Source organism: Euwallacea fornicatus, chromosome 2 (genome assembly GCF_040115645.1).
Source record: "Euwallacea fornicatus isolate EFF26 chromosome 2, ASM4011564v1, whole genome shotgun sequence".
NCBI classification, from domain to species: domain Eukaryota; kingdom Metazoa; phylum Arthropoda; class Insecta; order Coleoptera; family Curculionidae; genus Euwallacea; species Euwallacea fornicatus.
Genome location: NC_089542.1, coordinates 5,356,445 through 5,380,474, shown reverse-complemented (window position 1 = coordinate 5,380,474; position 24,030 = coordinate 5,356,445). Strand labels below are relative to the sequence as shown.

The 24,030-nt window shown below is 32.3% G+C and overlaps 1 protein-coding gene across 1 annotated transcript in view; it reads left to right on the top strand.

Moving 5' to 3' along the window:
• The first annotated feature begins 3,119 nt into the window (after positions 1–3,119).
• Positions 3,120–24,030, top strand: part of LOC136346738 (uncharacterized) — a 32,019-nt gene continuing 11,108 nt past the window's right edge. Inside the window, exons 1-5 of the mRNA XM_066296119.1 lie at positions 3,120–3,349; positions 8,044–8,255; positions 9,792–9,980; positions 10,426–10,655; positions 15,291–15,441. Of these exons, the coding sequence (XP_066152216.1) occupies positions 8,045–8,255; positions 9,792–9,980; positions 10,426–10,655; positions 15,291–15,441 (781 nt within the window). The 5' untranslated portion in view covers positions 3,120–3,349; position 8,044. The remainder of the gene's footprint in view (positions 3,350–8,043; positions 8,256–9,791; positions 9,981–10,425; positions 10,656–15,290; positions 15,442–24,030) is intronic.

The window sequence follows — 24,030 nt, the reverse complement described above, 5'->3', positions numbered from 1 at the left end:
CGACAAACACAAGGGATTTACAATAGATTTACAACATGAATGGCGCCTAAAGTATACAGAAATAATCAGACAAAATATCTGAAATTCTTAATAGCTCCAATTCGCGGCAAATCAACAACAATGAAACTGATATTGGAATCACACCTCGTGTTTCTAATATCCGAATAAACCCCAAAATTACAATTACCTTTTAACGGGGTCAAAATAGTTAAACGTTTTTAGATCAAAACATCACCTATTGCGAAATTATTCATCACAAATTCAAATTATTTGAAAGAAAAAACTATTTATTGTCTTTAGTTAGATTGTTCAATAGGAGCGTACAAATCCCAATTTGTTTCGAATAAATTTATTGATCCGGAAAAGCTGTGATATGCGATACGTCAACGATTTTTTTGGGACATATTGAAATGTTTGCTATAAACTGACTTGTGAAAATTCGCAAATGCCCCGAAAGATAAGTAAGCCACTGATTTTCATAGATACTTGTGGATACTGAAGCATTGTAATTCCATGTTTTGGGAAAACATCAGAGTCGCACCGAATAGTTTAAAACCCAAAAGGAAAAATTCTTTCGCTTGTCACTGACAATTATAAAGTTTCGTACAAGGTTTGAGAAGAAAAATACTCTACTGATGTTTATGAATGTTGAAAGCTCTTAAATATTGGCTTACCTTTGAAAAAGTTGGGAACGTATTCACATGGTACCGAAAATGGTCAAATTGTCAATGGACAAGTTAAACTTATTAAATTTGACAAATTTATAGAAACGGAGTTTCCACAAACTAACCCAGGCTAACCTGAAATCAAATACCCCACTAATTAAATTCAGTAAAAGCAAAAACGAATAACATAATTATCAAGTAAGAATTAGTAAAAGCGAGACTGTACTAAGGCTCTCTTACCCCTACAACGGCCCTATTTCGCGCCCTATCGGCCTTGTTCGTACCTTGACAGTATTGATAAATGGTGACATTTGACCGAATGGAGAAATTATGTGCTAACGTGGTAGTAAACAATTGCTTTTGGTCTAACAATTTAGTAAACGCATGATATTATTTAGTGTAGAACTCATTTGGAAAAATACAGTTTTTTCATGATATACGAATTTAGTACATTTTCATCAACACATTTCGCCTTTGCAATGCTAACTGACGTTTGCCATTAATTCGACGTCATCTGCGAATCTAATCACCAACCGCCAACCCTCTATAACCCACTTCGAACAAATGGTACGTGTCATCCCCGGAATGGTACACCATGAAAGGATGCAATGGGTCATTCCACCACAGGTTTAACCCTCCTGTAATTCGAATTGTATGGCATAGACAATCCAGACGTGTCGACGTGAACAATGAGTAGAGATTCCACGGTGCGTAAAATTGCGAGCGCCCAACATATGGTCGGCGTGTGCCATCCCTATGTTACGCATGGCAGACAGGCAGACCCTCAATCTATGACGATCAATTAATTTCGATTTTTATTAGGGGTGGAAGTACGGGGATGGTTGGAAAATACGGCACACTCATGATTTGATTGGAAATAGGTAGAAAACTATCTCGAATCCGAAAGTAAAGAAGAGATTTCGATACGTACCGGAATAAAAAAGTTATTAGTAATCTAAACTGTTTTTTGAAGATATAATTCAAAGTTTATAAAAGAATATTATGTAACTTTTGAACTTTATGAAAATTATTGTTGTCGCTCCTGTTTCAAACCAATTACAATTTTTTTTCTATAACTGTTAGCTTACTAATTACAATTAGTTTTGACCCTTTAAAATTTCATTGATTTTGAGAATTTATTTCTTAAAAATATTTAATGATGCGCCAATGAATTTCTAGGCTATTTTGTACTAATTATTTTCAAATAACAAAAATTATATTTTCCGCCTACACTCAAAAGAGTAAGGACATACGAGGTCTGGGTAGCAATACGTACGTATTTCAAAGAGACTGTATCAATTTTATAAATTTGTCGCTTAAAAAATTATAATAACACGTCCTTTATTTTCTGGAGATATGTTAAGTGTTTTCTATAATATGACAAATTTTCACTTTTTTTCAATAGAAGGCAGATGTACCATTATGGTTGATAAAGGCAGGCGGGTGGGAGGCTAAAGAGCTGCGGTAGTAAGACGAGAATTTTTAGAGAATCATTCGGTTTTGTAAATATGTCAATTAAAAAAATATCGTCATATATGATATATCGCCAACATGCTACGTACGCCAATCATTTTCTGGGAACGTGTATCAGAGATTGTTTTCTTTGAGCGAAAAAAAATATCCCTGTATCATACAAGTAAGGGCGTGTACATCTCTGAAATCTTAAGATATCTAATAACATGTAGAAGTAGTTTCAGAAAATTTTTCTATTTTGGAAGTTTGAGAGCTGAAAAAAAACCTCGTAATACGCTAATGAATTCCACTTTGTCTCCGTCCACCTTATCTTATTATGGTAGCAGCAAAAGACAACAATGATTATTGCCTGTGTTTATTTGGAGAATTTCTGGCTGCATTATAGTTTGACAAGTTTTATACAACATATTGGTTATATTTAATACTCTAATTTATTTGCGTTGATCAAAATATGCACATAGTCAGTTTATAAGTTTTACATAAGTTTTAAGATCTTAGGTTGCCAAAAATCCGTATATCAAACAAATAATATTGAATAATTCCCATTAATCAGACGGGGACACACTTAATGACCATCACCAAATCAACTTGAAAACAACACATAACTATTTGTAAGCATTTAAAAACAAGGTATTAACGACAAACAAACAAAAATTTGATAGATTAAAACGTCACTGAAAAATTTGTCATCGACCCATAACAACAATTCATTAAACAAGTCCCTTGGCGACACTCACCCAATTTCCTATGAGTAAAACTCACAACGATAACTCATACATTACACAAAATATGACACCTTGTGCAAAAAGCATTGTTAATCAATTAAAGTTATCATTAAGGATCCCCGATGAAGCCCGCCAATCCGCGCCAATCAGATACCGTAAACGCCGCCCCGACGCCGCGCTCGCTACCAATGGGGCGCCTTTATAGGCGGGTTGAGCTACGCACGTGGATTACCTGTGAGGAAGCACAGGTAAAATGAATCCGTAGAGGGGCACTACATAACTTTATATCAGGATTTTATTACCCACTGATTCAGTCAAGTGTTGTCCGTCAGACATGTAAGTGAGGTCGATGAAAGTGAGTGCAGAATTTTTTCGTAAATTTGTTTGAGTTGGCTCAGTAGTGTTTCGTGAAGGATTGTGAAGACGGAAGAGAGTTGAGCGGAAAAAAGTTGAGTGACTTTGTGACTTTTTCGTGACTTTATAAAGGTGAGTATTAGGTAGATTTGCATTGAAACAAAAAACAAAATATTATAAAAAAAATGGTTACACTATATATACATATATATATAGTGGTTGGTTAAAAAAAAAGACTTGAAAAGTGAAATTTCTAAAATCATTTAGGAGGCAATGGCATAGCATTGAAATTAAAAAAAAATACATCTCAACATATGTAGGAAATCAAAAAAACTTGTCAAACCAAATTCAAGCTATATATTCAATCTGATAAATTTAAGTGCAAGATTTTAGAGAAAACAAATTAACTTTTTACTTGTTTATAAACTTGTATTTAAAATCTGTGCACTGTGTATACTACTTATAATGCCATACCTGACGTTTTTTATACTTACGTGTACTTTGAAGACGAGGCTATAAAATTCCTAATATAGTGAGTAAAACATTATTCAGGGGCTTGCCAAGGTGTTACTTGCTATATTTGCAGTATCAAACTATTAACACGCTTGGTCATTTTCGTTACATGAGATAATAAATCGCGTTTGAAGCCCTGAAGAAATTTCAAATAGAAATATGAGACTTTTCAATTTTAAAAAAATTATGGCGGAACTAACTTTTTCAAGACATTATAACTAACCTATTTAGAAATTTATGCAGTGTGAGTGCTAAATTTGAATCCTATTTCGAATGCAAAAAAGAGTGTTTTCCCGTTGTATGAGACTCTGCGTTTTCCTTATTGTCCTCTGAATATGTTGAAATTAAACTTACGCAATTCGACTATAATAATGCGGTGGTATAGCCGGTCTTTCAAGATTGTATATTATTACAACATTATTAATTAGACATGGTGACAAGTATGAGTCTATGTCTGACCCCTTAAATGCCCATGAGGTACAAGACTGTTTTTTTTTCTAATGACTTCTTCAAAATATTTCAGTTATATAAAAATATTATAAAAATGTTTAACTTTTTACTTTTAAAAATCAGTGACGTACCAAACGCGAATGTGTACTTACCTATTTTTTTACACAACTAGTAATGCATTAGACATTAGTAGCAGCAATGCAATTATATGGATTTAAAAAATTCAAATATGAAAACAAATGAAAGACAAAAAACATTAATATAGCAAATACTCTAGCGAATCCAAGAATACAAAAAAAGACAGATTGTCCCTTTAAAATAGAAAGACGCAAAATCATCATGTTTTTTTTAAGTTTTCATGTGTAAAAACTGTTATGACAGGGCATTTTGACGTTATTACCCGACAAATATTCTACAACCTTTTGAAGGACTCTGTATATGTATATTGCAACATGTAGAAAAATGAAACTGAATTTCACATCCCATATGTTTGTACTGATTCCTAAAACGTCATTAATTTACCAAGATGCACTCTGTATATATGTCAAATTATTTTATTTTTTTGTGGAATCACTTCTACTCAGACATTAGACATTAGTAAAATTTTAATGGCTCTGTATACCCTCACAATATAAAGATACTGCAAATACAGTATAATGAGTATTCGAATTTATGAAGACTTAATATGGCACTTATTTTTGTCGTTGCAGTCTTGTGATTAAAAAATATAATTGAAAGAAAGATTTGAAATAATCTTCATGACAGAGTTTCATTGGAATGCCCTGTACACTTTTCATTAGGAAAACATACCAACTTACAATTAATCAAAGGACGCTATAGTTTTTTCTAATTTTTTCTGTATTCTTTATAAGAAGTTTATCCCATACTAATTCATGACCTATATACCAGCGACGCAACCAAATATAAGAATAACTAGCTAGAACTGCAATAGCCCAAGGGTCATGAACGAGTTTTTTTACACATGGTAAATTTCTCAGAGCTATGGAAGTTATAACATTGTAACAGATGTTTTGAAAAAATAGGGCATTTTCACCATTTCGCACAGTAAATTCAGTTCCAATAAATGCCATTGGTAAATAATTGTGATTAATATCGGTCATAGTTGCCTACATATGATGTTCGATATCGTCTCAAAAATGCGATAATTCACGTGTTTTAAAAACCATCAACTAATAAGTGCTTTAAAACAAAAGTAAGAGACGCACATAATACAAGTCGTTGAATGAGATAAGATTAGGAACCACGAATTTTGAACAAACTACATATGGCCCATTCTTCTTCAATAATCCAGTCTCACACAAAATATGACAAAACATCATTTTCCGTAGAATTTTGCCAATTTATATTGCAAAGATAATAAATTCATAGCAGGGACAACGTCGTCTAATAATTAGAAGACTATTTTTCAATTTTGAAATTTTAAGAAAATATGTGGGGCATAATTTGTATGGAGAAAAATGGACTGGTTAACATCTCGGAATTCCCTAAGATTCGAGATTTTTTTTTTATTAAAGGACAGATCTTATTTTGATGTCAGACTACGTTAAATGACAAGTAACTTCTTTAGGACTTCATATTCAAAACCATTTGGATTCAACAGTGACTACACAGTCAAACACAGAAATTTTATCCTTTTACCCCTGTACAATATATTAACCACTGAAACGTTCACTAAAATTACATCAAATTAAACTATCGATTATCAAATATTCAAGATTTTCTCGATAATCAAAATTTTAAATATTCTAAAATGTAGATGATATTTATAAAGTACGCAATCCACCCTTTCGGCAGATTTCAAGTGCATGTCAAATTTTTTAAGAGTTCTACACGTTCCAGAGATAAAAGTAGATACCTTCCTCACTCCCTTTGGGAATTTTTGTTTTTTTTTATTGCTGTTTTTGTTATAAGAGCCTTGATTAAGACACTATATGGATCCTGGATAACTCAATTGAGACATTTTAAAGGATGATCACTAAAAATACCCCAAGGCGGCATTGCAACGACAGAGGCATGTCTTGTATAAGTAAATTAATGTGTTTTTAGCGAGAGCTCTCTTAGTAAATAGGAAATTACCTAATCAACGCCCTATGTTCACAGTCTACCGCCCATTGCGGGATTTTTTTAATGATTTTCCGTTAAAACCATGCATATGTAATTTGAAGCATCTGCAGTTTAGAGGCGCATTAAAAACCTTAAAATATTTAAATATTATAGTACCATCGTATCTCGGTAACTAAAAGAGATATTACAACCCAGATTGTTAAAATATATGTCATATAAATTTAAGAAGTGCTGAAAAGTAAGGCATCTTTGGAAATTTTCAAATTTTTTGTATTAATACGAGAAATAGAAAATGGACCGACTTAAACCCGAACCTAAATCTGAGTCAAAAAGTGAGTTATCTAAAATCACTACTGCAACTATACTTCCCAATAACGGCCCGACCTGAGGTTCTGTTTTTAATGGAATGTGGAACCTTTCTGTCGCATTGGTGTAAAATCTTTTGTGGTAATCGTTGAGGTTAGTCAATTTTCATTGATTTCTTGTATTTCTCTTAAAAATTCAACTAGAAATAAAACAGTATAGTTCAATGCCGGTATACACGTATTACTTACCTTTTGGAACTAATTGTTCGTCCCTTTTCGTGTAATATTTGTAAAACAAATATAATTTCTAAATTCAAATATCCTTACTAAGTAGAAATGGGAATTAAAAATTTACGTATTGACTGTCATGCGTATTCAACAATAAACAATTTTCTAAAATTAAAATTTTACAATAACCCCGAACTCAGAAACTTTAACATATATCCCGACTTTTTTATAGTTGAAAATGCGAATTTATCAATTTCAAAATTAGTGGTTTGTAACAATGTCATATATTTCTTACAAGCTTTCTTGTATTTTGTGTAAGACCAAGACCAAAACTGCAACCACAACAAAAGATGAAGACTTTTTTTCACCCCACTACTGGTTTTCAAAGAACCTCATAATGAAGGTTTTTGAAATTTCATTTTTAATGACCCGGTACCTCAATGGAGGTATTCAAGATCAATATGAGTCAAAACTCTCGATTAAGGTGATGGCCAAATATTATACACATGCAAAATATTGACAATGGCAAAAGCAGTCATTTTGGATAATTACTATCATTTTGACAACGATGATATGCAAATACCTCTATTTAAAAATAAATTTTCTTATTTTATGGATTGCGAGCTAAAGGTTGATGTATAATAATACCTTTTCTAGTTTAATTTATCAAAGGTTAACTTCAGAAAAGTTTTTGTATTGAATTTTAAGGCTCCTTAATTCATCATAAATCCGACTACTGTTCGTGTTTTTTTGTCCTTTATTTGTAATCAACCGCATTATATTTATGATCACCCTACAAATCCCAGTTCACCTCATTGTAGAATACTGTCAAAAAAGCCACCCTCAACGCTCTTTCACGAAGGCGAAAATGATCGGCCAACATATGCGTGTTTCGTGTCGCACAATGGGAACCTCCACTAATGTCCATTTGCCATCGGACATTTACCATCAAACTGGGCAATTAGAGGGACAATCTCGGGGATCAATAGATGAAATTATCGCGTGATTCGACCGCTACGTGGCCAAGGGGGATGTTTTAATGTAAATAGCAATAAGGTGGCCAGGCAGACGATTTGCCTGCCTTAAATTGATTTATTCGGTCTGTTGTTAAATTATTTACACTGTCGTCGGACGAAACCTTGTTCGGTTAATATTTATTAAAAGGAAGCAGCAATAAATCGAAACAACTTTTCGCTTGACGAACTTTCAGTAATACCTTCATTACAATTTAAAATTTAATTGCAGCATGCCAAAAGTTACACTACTACCCTCCACATATGATGCCTCGAGGGATCACACCCCTCCAGAATCTCCTGCAAGTAGTCCTGCAGCCGGAATGTCCAGCAGAAGCATGAGTCCAGCTTCTCCTCATTCGACCGATGTTCCTCTTTCAAGACACAGCGCGTTTTCGATTGTTTGCAGGTCGAAAGAAATAAGGGCGAAGGAGTATCTTAGCAGTAAGTTTCATAAGAATAATTGAGGCTATACAAAAACTTTAGAGCACAAGAATATTAAGGAATATATTTTTAAAAAAATTAATTATGGGTTATATACAGGGTTTCTCTGAACTACCTAATTAAATTTCAGGAAGTGGTTCTACACATCAAATGCTACTAAAAATGTAATATAGAAAATTTCGGAAAACTCTACCCATTTTGAAGAAATTCTATTTTTTATTTTTGAGGACTTGTGTTTTGTAATATAAATGGCCCCGTATCTTTCATGTATTGCAGCTACAACAATTTCCATAGTATCATTGGAAAACCACTTAATTTTCCTATTTTAAACAACCTTTGTGTTCACTTATTTCCTTTTTGCTGATTTTACGAAGTCTAAACGCAAAACTTTCTTATTCCTTTCTTTTTGTTAAAATTTCGACTGTCCATCGGTCCAAAAAATTCCCCATTTTATATCATTTTCACTTCGTGAAAAATATCTACTACCAAATACCTTTTTACCGTGGTAGCGTTCCTTGAGTTTATCTTACTTTCAAAAGAGTGAGGGAGGTGTCAGTTACTGAAAAACATTTGCACAAAGAAAAATTGCATTTGCAAATTTCGAAAATATTAATATAAAATATATAAAACACTATAAGTTATAAATATTGTTCACAATGCCTTCCTTGTTGGCGCAAACATAACTTACGCCTCTGAAGAATAGTCTGGATAGCACGACCGATCTCTCGTTTTCTCTCACATATTTGGACACGACTTGCACATATTCTTTATTTGAGTTTTTCAACTGTGTTCACATTATCTTTGTACTTAAGTATTTTTAACGTACCCCAAATTTTTTGCAAACTGCAAAATGGAATATTCGAGAAATTTCTGATTGAAAATTTCTTGTTTACTATTGTATCTTAGATGTTTTCAAGTTAATATTCTTAAGTCCCAATTAGGCTGTTTCAGCTTAATCAAGTTGATATTTCCTGCTGTTACATACAAATCTAGCATTACATATAAGCAAGTTAAAAGACAACTGCGTAGCATACTTGTTCTTTGATCGACAACTATTTTTAATTCTTCGTTTTTTTCGTTAAACTTCCCTTGCTTCAACTGACACATACATATTTGGAAATTATTTTTCGTAATGTATTTTATATTGAAATGAATTATTTTTTATCTCAGAATGTTTCTCATTTTTGATAGACCAAGTCGACAATTTTTTAGTATTACTGTAAAAATACAAGGCTAATATTGATTAAAAACGCAGTACTGTACCATGCTTTTCATTTAAGTTATCAATTTTTGAAGATTTGTTTTCTTAGTAAAACGTTTTAAATTAGGGCTAATTTTGAATAACAGCATTTTTCAATTATTATTTTATCATAAATCAAATATCTTATACTGTTATAGAGAAAATAAATGACCATTATCGGACAAAAACAAAGTATCATCTCGTGCGCTTCCTTTTTCATAACGAAATCACTGAAGGAAAAACCACCTGTGCGTCCTCGCTTTTCGCAAAGAAAACACAATTTTCTTTTCTTTCAGGTATGGGAGCCTTGGTATATGCGAACGCCCTAAATCCCTTGGTACCTACTCCCTACCCTCCCTACATTTGGCACTCAATTCCGGGTCTGTTTTTGCCATACAGTCCAGCCACTCAAAGACTAGAATCACTGAGTCCAGATCAGGCCACCTCAGTAGATGCAGGGTGTATTCCCGAAAAGGCCAAAATCGGTAAGTACAGAAAAATTTAAGTTATACTGTAGAAGGAAAACAGAGCTTTATATGTATAGAAAAGAATAATTCTAGTCACTTTTACAAATCAATTGTTAATTTATCAACCAAATTACTTCTACAAGCACACAATAATTGCGCTAAAAACGTCATCTTAGACCTAGCAGAGGCGTATCTAAAAGGTGAAGAAATAATAAACTCTATTTCATTACTTTGATGGAAATTGGTAATGATAAACTTAATTTGACCTTTATTTTTCATTACTAAATTCAGAAAATCTTTAGAGATTTACGAGTATTATATGGTAAATAAGGTTACCAGTATTTTCTAACTTGCGAGTATTTTCCTACCAGCATTCTTTTATACCTTATTAATTAATTGTTTTTCTCTCTAAAACTTGACGTAATGATTCAAGATTATACAACTGGACTTTTGTTTGTTTCAGATGAAGATGCCCCTTTGAATTTGTCCTTAAAAGGGCGATCGAGGACGCATAGTATATGGTCGCCTGGGAGTTTGTGCGAACAAGAAATGAAAAATGTAGCTTCCAAGCACGACCCGACTATCGTCAGTCCCGTGAAACTGGTCGATGGTCGATGGAAATGGGACCACGAGAAAGACTTTCACCCAAAGACGTCCCATACCATTGGACCCACGGGAGAGAAACAGTTCACGGTAAGACAAATGATTATTTGTTTTGCCGTCTTCGGTGGCGAGCCAAATTTATTTGAGCAACTAAACTTATACCTCGTCCACGAAATCACTTTTAAAAAAATATATGTGTCAAAAAGTAATAGGATGCTTATTGCTTCTTCTGAATGAAAAAACTTTTAAACAAATTAAAAATTCAGATAAATTTGCAAAGTTCCAAAGGCATTCCAATATTTCCAACATGACAATCAATTTTGACGTTGTTTAAAAACCATTACTCCTAAGAAGCAGTACATTGATTGGACATCAAATATTTACCTCTATAATTTGATAACGCCCACCTCTGTATGCATTATTAGCGCGAATCCTCGCAATTAAAGCCTTTAAACTCTCGGAAAACTGGCACAGAAATATCGATCGTTAGATTTACTGAAGACATAAAAATTTCATTATAAGGTCTTTATTATCCATCCGCACTACTTATTGAGGAATAAATAATAGGAAAACTTGGCTGAAACTCTACTTATGAACTTTCCGTTATAGTTCCTTTTCTTGCACATTAAATTCAGAACGGGTTACCAGTGCAGTAGTGCAAAACAACTAGTATTTTGAGCCACTCATACCATTCCTTGAGTTAATTATGTAGTAGCAATTTTATTGTTCTAATATGCAATAAGGATTAAACAAAAAATTACCCGAATTCGTCGGGATTAGGAGGACCAAAGTACGGTTATCTCTACACCACTGCCTAAAATCATAGACAAGACTGTTGCGGTAATGATCCGGCTGTTCGTAGGCTAATGTCTTCCATCAATAATGCATAGAGACTTAATCGGAAATAGTGCTCATTAAATCTAGGCATACATTTTTGTTCATTTATCATTCCAAACCCGGGGTAATGGTCCCGATTATTAAACTTTTATTCCATAACTATTGATCTTCAACGGTATGATCGTTTGGTCTCTTATTTATCGACGAATCCAATAAATAAATCAAAGAATAAATGAAAGTGACACGTTTTCTGAGAGCACTCTCTATTAAAAGAAATTTAAAAAGGTGTGGCAACACTGGGGATGCTGCAGTTCATTGAGAAACATCTCCATTTGATATCTTCGTCTCGATCGCGACCATTAATTTGACGTTTTACCGGCAACAATGGTTTAGCAAGTGGACTTGGATGCGTTGCCATTTAAGGGCAATTTAAACATTGTGTTTAGTTACATCGCTATTACTCATTGGTAGTTCTATAATATGAATGCATCAATCAATGAGCCTGGCAGGAAAATAATATATGAAAAAAGAAAAAGTTGCAAAAATTACTAAATTGCTAGTGTAGAAACTTTTAAAAAGACAGGTTTTATGAACTGTCCATTTGGCTTCGATTGCAGCTTTTAGAGGGATGTTTCTTGGAATACATACGTAAATTTATACCTCCTTTGTTTCAATTTTCTCTATCCAATATTAATAATTTGTTGCGCTAATCACTGACCATTTCAAATATCTCGAAATTGATCGCAATCGCATCGCTAATTAAAAAACTTATATCTCTTTCTCTGTTTTGTTAATGAATTTATTGATGCTACGATAAAGAAATCTACTCATGTCCTTTTTTGCGTTCACTAATAACCACTTTAACTATATTTCCAATCGTTTTCCGCTCAATTTCTGCTAATTAATAATGGAAGTTACACTATATTTTCCCCCTATTTTCATTTTTGATTTCGTCGTTAATTATACGCTTTTCAAAAATGTTCGTGATAGAAACGTTACGATTCCTTCGAGGTTTTTAATTACCTCTAATAATTTATTTGAAGCAATTGATACATAGATTCTTCAGAAGATAATTGTTTCGTAATAAAAATTTGATTGTATGTTTATATTTCCTTAGGGAGGCGTTCCCAGTCATAACTGGCGTATTTTTTCTCGTAATTATTTCAGTTACGTGACGCTAATTAAAGCTTGTTACTATTCAATCATCGTGAATTTATCAGCTGTCTTCAGTTGGAGGTTTTTGAAATAAATTATTAATTTAATCACTCAAAGTAAATTTCTTTCAAAAAATATTCTTAAAATTTAATCTTTGTGAAAGTTTTCGCTAGTACTTGTACGGCAAAAATATATAGATATCTTGTTGAGGTTATATAATGATTAAAAGTTACTTAGCTTAAATTGAACAAAGGACTGTCAACATTCGTTTGTTCCCACTACAAATGACAAGTGATATTCATTTGTAATCTGAATTTCATTTATTTAGGTTAGATTAGCGTATTTCAAAATTTAAATTGCGATAGGGAGAGAACAAATGACTTCAGACGCTAAAGAAGGTATTAAAACCCGGCAGGATGTGCAGGCTTATACAGCTGATCGAAACCATCCATTTTAGCTGTTTTTTGATAAATTTATGGACAGACTCTCGGGATATTCACGCTCAAAATTTGGAAAAATCCCAATGAATTGGTACATATCATCTGTTGACAATTTCGAGGAAAATTAAAAATATTTCTGAAAGTTGTTTGTCGATTTAATCGACTGAAATATATATTTAAACCACTCAGAGATCAAATAGAAGTATAGTTTTTTTTTAGGTTTCCTTGAAACGCAGTTAATAGAAAAGACTCAATGAGAAATAACTTAAAAGTCTAAAACTTACTGTAGTGTTTAATAAAAGATATTAATTTTATTTAAAAAATTTGAAACGTAATAAGAATTTCAAAAGGCAAGGCTACATAACTTCTAAATTTATCAAAGAGATGAATCAATTCGTTAAGGTACAAAATTTTAAGTAATTTTACGCATTACAGGACAAAAATAAACCATAAAATAAGATACATACAGTGTGTTAATTTGAAATATGTAGACAGTCTTTATGGGGCGAATCTTTAAGGAATTATAAGATAAAAAGTTCATATTAACATGGGTCTGCAAAGAGCAAGTTTTCAAGATATAGGGTACTTAAATTAAAATTTTTATTTCGAAAAGCTGTTCCGGATCCGCGTTAATATAAACGTTTTATATCAAAATTCGTCGATGATGTACTCCTTGAAATTTACCTACATACTTAATTAACACCTTATATATTAGTATTTTCACTAAAGAAAGAGCGAGGTGTATTTTCTCTTAAGTTTTATATCCTAATTAAAATAAAAATAATAGTTTCATGGGTATTTGTTATCCATTAAGTCGTAAAAAATTTATTTACCCAAATGATATCAATTGATATAAGACATATGTAGAGGAAATTTAACGAAAATACGTTTTATTTGTCTAACAGTTGTGCTGAGACCCAGCAAATAACAAAATGATTGGGATTCATTTAATTATTAATTGAGTAAAAACTCAAAAATTTTTGGTGATATCGGTGCGACTTTGATGAAATTAAGTGTTGGATCCTATAAAACCGCATACACTTTTACACTTTATCTTCATCTTATCGCTGAAAGACGGTTTGTTTAGTAATCTTGTAGTACAAGCCCGACGTTCTACGTCTTCCTGTCAGTTCTCGATATGAGTGACTACCTGTGTAGTGGCCACTGTACAATCCGCGCATTACGGTCGCAAACCAGGTGGGATGAGTAATTCAGATCATTGTCCTGTTGAAATATAAATCGTAGGGTAGAGTTATCCACCGCTCAGTACAGAGCAACATTAGATTTTCGATTGTATTCCTGTAAACCAATCAATCCATAGTCTCGTTTATGAAGTGTAATGGACCTACTCTGATCCATGGAAACAGCTCCATAATAATACACTACTCTGTCTACGCTTCATTGTTGGTATAACGTACTTTAAACAGAATCTTGTATTAACGAGATGCCTGACATGCTTCATTCGATCTAAGTTGAAATCTTTATATCGAGATTCATCGCTAGATAATCTGTTTTCCAATTTTCAACTGTGTACTTGTAGCTGTCCAAATGAATACTAGCCAAAACAGGCTTTTGTTCCGAAACCAGTGGTTTCAACCAGCCTGCGGTGAACATACCATGATTGAACTTCCTTTTAAGAATTTGAGCATTTATTCTCGGGGACCACGGATTCTAAGGACCTTTCTGAGACATTCTTTTAGAATTAGTGCCTATTCGAAATGTCGCATAAGTAAACTGCCTGAAAATATTAGTAACACACTTTTCTTTCAAAAAGGCATTCATCATTAAGTGTTTTACCTCCGTAGAAATTTTAGCACATTTATTTCTTTAAAACAAATGAGGAAAAAGCCGATTTAACCTGTAAATTTTCTACGAAAAACTTACTTCAATTATGAGTTCCTTTTCTACGTGATATTAATTTCTGATAGCATAAAGTGAATGTAAATTCATCTTCAAGTTACAAATGGAAGGTGTCCTTACTTATTTGGCCAGGTTAATTCAGAATACAAACGCGAGATGACTCTCCTTTGCTCGAGTTAATTCGAGATTCTTCAGCTTGATGATTTTCATTAAAAATTTCAATGCTTTATCAAAGTAGAATAAATACATTGATGCCCAGGAAGATAAGAACTATTGAATACAGATTTTCAATGACTTAATTGGTATCTTAAAAATATTTCTGTGGTACTGATGATGCATAAGGGGTAAAAAAACTATTTTCGAGACTTAACCTTGTCGAGATTTAGTCTTTAATAATGCCATCCTATTGACCTGGTTTCTTTTCTATTTTCAGTGCCAACAATGCGGAAAATCCTTCAAACGCTCCTCAACCCTCTCGACCCACCTGCTGATCCACTCGGACACTAGGCCCTACCCTTGCCAGTATTGCGGGAAGCGATTCCACCAGAAATCTGATATGAAGAAGCACACTTACATCCATACCGGTAAGTTTGAAAAATTAATGTAATTTATTAATACCCACTGAAACTTGACAGACATTATTGAACGGCCATATTTCAATAAATAACAACCCTTGTAAAGTTTTGCATCATTCATTATTCAGGACAAAACTTACACGGCCATCGCGGGCCGTAAATAATGCCAGTAAAGTTTACATTTGAGGGATGTGTCTGACATAGTAAGTCATTACATATTTAGATGGTAGATGTATGCTATACTTTTGGGACATAAGAATAGAACAAATCAAATGTTAATGTAGGGATAAGGGGTTGTAATGTAGGGTTTACGCTTGGAAAGGGAAAATGCGAAAGGTACTAATTTGGTGAATGCCTAATACGCTCTATGTTGTAATAAATAAAATTGTTGTTGAGTGGAAGCTCTTATCTTGAAGACATTATACATATGCAAGTTCTAATAACTAGGCTAAATATTTTATAGACGCGACCTTCCTTTTTGCGGCTTATTATCAATGGTGATGATATTGCCATGACATTGACTTTTCGTAAAAAAACACGCCTTTCCTAACCATTAAGTTGTTGTTCTATGCAAAGTTGAGAATAGGTGTTTGAAGTTCGAAGTCTATCAATTATAGCAAATTCTATTACAACAATTGCTGAAGAGGAATTAATCGTAATGGCCCCCATTCAAACCACCCACATAATCGGGATTGTAAAATCAGAAACGTGGAAAAAAAGCAGCCATGATAAAGTCATGCTGGCGCGCAGCGGACCATTAACGATTGTCGTATTTCAGCATAATCGATGGCTGCACCCTCTTTAAAATAAATTATTAATTGGCATACGTCGTTCCTGATTAGTGGTACCCATTCCGATCTTCAGATTTATGATTCATTTTACGGCGAACTATCAATCACCGCAACCTCCGTTCCTGCCCTTTGTGCGCATTCTGGTGGCTTTGATTAATACGTAATGCTGTCATTAAAGCTGAAAACTCATAACGTATTCAAGAAAAATACACGAATAATAATAAATAACCATACAATGCGTTTTCCTGTATGCATTGCCTGGCGTCTTTGCATTCATATTAATGGGTTCCGTAAAGTTAAGAACATGCATCCTTTCAGGCGACTTGAATGAGCTCCACTGTCATAACCGATATCTCGAGTTTGTTACCTTTTTTCAGACAGATTTCCATGATCGGATTTGTGGTTAACTGATCATGTAGCAGAGCTAGTATAATGCTTTTTCAGTTAATAAAAAAATTCACATGTGCATTTTTCCTTTTCAAAGGCGATAAGTCTATGAGAATCTTGTAAAAGTTTGTCTGAAAATTTATTTTCCCAATATACTCTACTAGAACCCTGCTCCTTCATATAGAACACCCTGATTGCACAGAAAGAAGTGAATACTTATTTTGAATATTTAAATATGAAAACATTTCTAAAACAACAAAAAAATAATAAATTCCTTTAAATTAGGAACATTGGACGAATCGAAAACAATAAAATATATATATGAAATCAAAAATCAATTGAAATAATGTGCGCAATCAAAGAATTACTTGAAGCAAATTTCAATACCATATATGTATTATCTTCTGGATATACAGGGTGGCCCATTTAATGCAGTCCACCTGAAATATCTTGAATGGAATTTTTTTCTTCGGAAAACCCCGAGATACGTCAATTTTATTTTCAAGAGGGACATTTTTAGATCATAAATTCGTAAGTATAGTCAACCCCTAAGCGGGGTTCCAACCCCCTCAGTAATCTTAAATGACATGGGAATAAAGTGGCTCATTTAAATTAAAGGTATTTCAATTCTCTTTGCAAATATGCTGAAATTTTTTGCTCCGCCTTAAAGCTTGTAAAAAACCGGCTTAAGACATCTGTGAAATAAATCGAAAAAAATAAATGTTTAAATAATGTTTTATTTAATTGACCGTTCAAATTGCAACCCATTCACTTCCATACAATAATAAAGTCTTTGTTCAACCATCTCCCAAACATTTTGTAGCATTTCGGAAAATATTTCACAACATGCTATCACGCATATTCAGTGGCGAACGTCTTCTAGAAAAGTTGATTTCGTTGTATGAACAAGTTTTTAAATAGATAATATATAATAAGAAAAAGTCCAATGATCCAAAATCAGGCGATCTTGAGGGCCATTCAATGAAACTCTCCTCCAATCCAGTGTTTGGGAAAATGCTGGTCCCAAAAATTACGTGCAGGAACTGTATAAAAAATATCAAAAATTGGGATTGATCCAAAGCTTTCCCTCATCACTTCACAAAATTGCACACGGCGATCTAGATCATCTTCATTGAGCACATTAATGAAATGCATTTTATAGAAATGAAAATCATGCTTTTTCAAGATCCTCTGAATATTACTACTTGGAATACCTGATGTTGCTTGCAATTTACGGATGCTTGAAATAAACTTTTCTTGATTTACATGAAACAGTTCAATATGTCCAAAAATTGTAATCTGTGCAGCCTCGTTGAAAATGGTGTGTCGCCTTTTATATTTTTTGTTAACAAACAGATCCAGTCTTCATGAAATTTAGATATTGAATTCATCACATAGAGATAGCTCACATTCTTACTGGAATACTTTCCTTTAAAAATTCTTGCAGTTTCTCAAGCTATTTCATTGTTTTTGAAATAAATAATGACAATTTTAATCTTCTCTGCAGTAGTATAAACTATGATGCTTTGAATCCTCGAATGAATCGACAAATTTCGCGATATAATTCTGATTAGTGTAAAATCGGAACAAAATCCATCACCTTATCTTAAGAGTTCGATAATAAACATCATTTTTTGTAATATTGGTGAGTTTATTATAATTATTATGTTTAAGCTTTTTTTACAATATTTAACGGCGGAGAAAAAAATTCCAGAATATTGATTTCAGAAGAATGATGAAGAATTGAAAATTCAGAATTTACTATCTAAAAATGTCTCCCTTAAAAGTAAAATTGACATGTCTCAGAGTGTTCCGAAGAAAATTTCTATTTAAAATATTTCAGGTAGACTGTTTGAAGTGGTCCACCTTGTACGTAGAATTTAAAAATACTCAATATTAATATTTAATTTAAGTATTAATTTGTTACTGGATAAGCGATTTTTCAAAATTTCTTTCTCATTATAGTTTTTATAGTTTTCTAGAACCAATTTGAACATTCTTGTAAGCTCTAGGAACTGTTTTTTTTTTATGAAACAACTTGTGTTTTTTTTAATATTATAAACCTACTAATCACAACAAGCAATTCACATACACATTTTCCCACTTATCATGTATCTATTAGCTGTCTTTACCCTTTCCGAATAATTTCAGTCTTCATGAGAACACATTTTAAAAATTTTGGAAAATATTTTTTCTATGTTTGCGAACCCGAAATTAAAATTTTATAATATAAACACAATACATATTATGCAATTTCTTGAATTTACTTCTCATTAAAGTTAGTTTATTTATGAAATTTAACTTTTACGTTCCCAGTTTCAAGCGAGCAAATAGTTTTTTGATGTGATTAATACGAACATTTGTATGTAAGTCTTTTCACGTGATAGACAATAACAGGGTGTTTTGATTTTTCCAAAAGATTGTTTACCAAAAATTGAAAAGTAAGTATTTGTCAAACCAAATTTAGGTAAATTATCCTTCTCCTTTTTTATGTAATTAAGTGGAACATTTCTAAGGTTTCGAGTGGAGTAGCCAACGATAACTCTTTAGCCACTTTATCCTTAACCTGTGATTGCTTTCCATTTTTCCATGTACGTAATTACCTACTTTGTCTAAAAAAAACATTAATATTTTGCAAATTATGACCATAATTACAGTACAACCAACAGCATGGCTAATGCCAAGTGCTTCAAAACTATTTTTAAACTTATTAAATTAAATTAAAATTGGTTTTGCATGTTGTTGCATGTCGCATCGGACAAATGGTCGCTTAGTCACTGACGAACGAAACACGATAACACTGTTAACCCAGGAGCAGTACCCCAAATCACAATTCATTAAAAATCACTTAAGGGACACCATTAAATTTTCAAAATAAATTCGAAATCACACTGAAACTTGCGGATGATAATAGCCTCCAATGACGCTCGTTGTCATGGTACCGCTGTTTAATTACAATTGTAAATTTTGATTACTGCGTAAATTATGGGTTCATTACCGAGTTTGATGGATTGCACAGTGTTGCATTAAGCGGATAATTAGGCAAATGAGACCGTTTGTGATAGAGTTATTACGTTGTGTGTGCTAGTGTGTAATTGTGATAAAGTCGAAATTAGTATTGTCGATAATTATTGGGAATTTTGCAAAGACTGTGTAATGTTTACCATAATATGGGACATGCAATTTGCGACTTTTTTACAAATTAGATTTCCATTGTAAATATCATCTACAATGAGTAAACTTTGCTACAACAAAATCATTAAATGAATTATAAATAAATCGACGTGGCTGAATTGCAATGATGTTATATAAGGAATTTATAACCCAGATTCAGGCAAAGGTCTATTGATTCTGAGTGAACCAATACCATACGAGGTCTATTAAAAAAGAAATATAGCTAGGAAACTAAAGATGATTTTGTAAGATATATAATACAATAAAATCCATTAAAAACACTTAAATATACCCGTTTTTAAGTTTTTGTCTCCTTCAAATAAACTGAAAATGTTAAAGAAAATGTTTGTTACGTTTACACACAAGAAAAATGTGCCAATTTAAGAGAAAAGCCATAAAATTTAGGTGTTTTTACATTTTATAAATAGGAATGTACAGGGTGCCCACGTGTAAAGTCCTACCCCCTCTAAGTTTTTAATATATTGAAATAGAAAAAAAATTAACCAAAAGTGCTCGAAAGTTCATGTAGCCTTTAAATATAGTCAGCCGTTTTATACAGGATGTTTAATAAAGATGTGCCAATCCAATATTGCATTTTTTTAATAATTAAGCATTACTTTTTTTAAATATTTCAATTCTGCTTTTTACCGTGTATCCAACGATATATATTTAATATATATAATGTCATATATCAAATCTTATAGTTTTTGAAATATTTACACATATTTTCTCTCGTGCAACATAGTTCGATGGCGGTGTTCTACAAATATATCTCGTTTAGCTATGAAAACAATATGGCTGATGTGGTCAGTAGTAGCCATTTGCTTTGTCATCGTTATGAGTTGTTCCAAAATTAAATTAAATAGTTTATAGCGTTTTTAATCAATATTTTTTATTACAAATGGTATATATTGAAGAAGAAAGATATCAAATTTTGTCAATATACTTAAAATATTAGAAAATTGCTTCAAAAGGTATTTTTTACTTTTCTTATTTTCTAATCCCAAAAAATATTTACTTTTCAGCCCAACGGGAGTATGCTCTTGTATATCCTATTAGGAATACACCAAGTGGCAAGACATTTAAATAAAAAATGAAATAAAATGTAAAAACAAGATATTTAAAAACCCAAAAAAGAATTATGCCAATTAATGTAAGGAGAGATCAGAGAATTCTAAACTATTATACTCAAAATCCTAGTGCCTCTTTACATACTGAAAGTTTGCAAATGAGTCTATCTAGAGGACTATTACATATGGTTTTAAAAAAGAACCAAATGAAAGCGAACAAGTTTATAGCTGGAAAAAAATTGACAGATATTCGTATTCAGAACAGATTAAATTTTTATAATTATATGTTAAATCGCTCAAGAATAATTCGAATTTCTTCTTTTTTTTTAATTTATGGACAGATGAGACAACATTTTTAGCTGCTGGTGGGTTTAACAAACACAATGTGAGCACTTGGTCTAGCCGCAATCCAAATTTAACAAAACAAGTAAAGTTCAAGGAAGCACAAATTTTCATGTGGGTGTGGCATTACTAACAATAAAATTATTGAACCAATTATTTTCGATGGCACTTTTACGAGTCAACGGTATTATAGGTTTTTATATGAATACATTTTTTATTTCATTGAAAATGTACCCTTTGATGAGTGTCATGAAATTATTTGGCAACAAGATAGCACGCCACCACATAGCACATTTCTCTTGAGCAATATCCTAAATCGGGAATATCAGAAATGAACAGAAAGAAACGGAACAATTCCATGGCCACCAAGGCATTTTCAAATAGTCCCGATCTCACCCTCGTTGAAGACTTTTTTATGGGGATATCTGAAAAACGAGATATGTGGTGTGAACTAGATCATACATTATATGCGATGAAAAGAAAAGTCTGAAATATAATAATTTACATCAATTAGAGTGATATAATTACAAAATGACTTTAAAATTTAGAAAAAAGATATCGACTTTATGTTAAACATAGTGGATGGAACTTTGAACAATACTTGTAAAATAATAACAAAAATAAATGAATGTTTATTTTGCCTTATCATTGTATTTAATTTATTGTAATTTTAACTTTAATTAGTAACATTAATTATACTCTTGTTGGGCCGAAAAGTAAATATCTTTTGGGTTTAGAAAATAAGAAAAATAAAAAATACCTTTTACATAATTTTTGTCATATTTTAAATAAACATACAAATTTAGTATCTTTTTTTTTCAGTATAAACCATTTTTCATAGAAAATGTTGATTATAAACGCAATAAACTATTGAATTTAAGTTTGAGGCAAACCATAACAATGACAAAACAAATAACTACTAATGAACTCATTAGCCGTATTGTTTTCAAAGTTAACTAAAATATATTTGTAGAACACCGCCATCTAACTATCTTACATGGGAATACATTTTTGTAAATATTTAAAAAGTTATAAGATTTGAGGGATGACAAATACATATATATCCTTGAATTCGTAATAAAACGCAAAATTAAGATAAGTAAAACAAAGTAATGGTTAATTGTAAAAAAATGCAATATTGGGTTGGCTCACGTTTGTTAAATACCCTGTATAAAATGGCTGACAGTATTGGAAAACTATTTAAATTTTCAAGCAATTTTGGTTAAAAAAATTCTATTTTAATATATTAAAAAGTTAGAGGAAGGGTGGGACTTTTCATGTGGACTTCTTGAACATAGGAACCAAGATATTTTAAAAGAAATTTCAAGGGCAATATCATATGCCTTTGAGACAGGCTGGCGGATACCTAACGAGCCAAGATTTCCGTGATTATATCTAAAAGCAATTTACAGTACAAAGAAAAATAGAGTATAATTATGTGTATATCGTGGAACATTAATCCGATCAATGAAGCGGATTGAACAGTCAACAGAATCGCACTTTACTCGGATTTATTTTGTTAGGAATTACGAGTCAGATGTAACGATCCGAAAGAATGAAAAGAAAACAGCAATATATCTGAAAATAGAAAATTAATTTGAGTTTAACGACGAGAATTGTCACATTAGTCGGTTCTTGCCAAATTATTGATTGCAATGTTATACGATGATAGGCATAACAAAACACAGAAAAATAATAAAGAAAAGTTCAAAGTGTCATAATTTTTGAATTCAAATTCGACAAATCACCTATGTACACATATTTGTCAGTAGTGTCAGTCATCAAATGTCAGACTAAACTTGTTTGTCTCGTTAAATTCAATCGGATCAATGCTGTCGATCCTGTTTTTAGTACCAACTGATTAATCTTAACGTCTAATCGATTGTGTTCATGTCGCAACATTTATAGCAGTTTACCCGCTTATTCAATTGGGATCGAATACCTTAAAGATAAATTCCTGCTGCACGTTCTATATTTTAAACAACATAAGTCATAGTTGTCATAGTCGAAATCTTAGGAATGTCCGAGTGCCATTTTTTGACCAAAAATTTATTCTTAGAGCTTTGTTGGATGTTTTAAGTTTAGGAAGCAATTATTAAAAATTTCCAACCTAATTATGACTCGCCTTATGAACGAATTGGAACTTAGCTCTAACAATTTTTCACTTTTTTCTGTTCACTATCAGCATCTAAAAGGTGTTAAAACTATTGGGGATCTTATCCGATCTCGCATTCGCATCGATTTTTTGATCCGAGACGTTAAATCTTATGGATCTCCTAAATTACAATCTCAGAACTGATATGGTTTATTTTACGTCACATTTTCCCAAGTTTATTAACATCTTCGCACTCTCATGCCTTGAGCATAATTTTAAAACACGAAGCTGTTTTTACTGAATATAAAAAGCATAACCCTGTTTCGTAAATACGAGTAGGAACCTATTAAACTTAAAAATGTGAGTAAAAAATCTCATAGTTCCGTGTTTGTAAGTTTTGATAGAATCGTTGCATTTTTCCTACGCCACTGGCAGTTTCAGAATCAAAGGCTGTCTATGCAATCAAAAATGCACAACCTTTTATTTACAATATCAGGACCGAACTGGCTTGAGGTTATATTTAAATGTTGACAGGATTTCGGGTTTTGAGAGTCAACGAGTAAGCATCATGAGAATCTCTGGTGTCGTTTGCTTGAATTCCCGCAGTAATAAGAAAACCCGAGTGCTGTTTTTTTTCTTTTCTTTTCTTTTCCGATACTTAAATACTACTAATATAAATGAACATTATTTCTAAAAAATAATACTCAATATTTAGCTGTAATGTCTAAACACTTGGAGG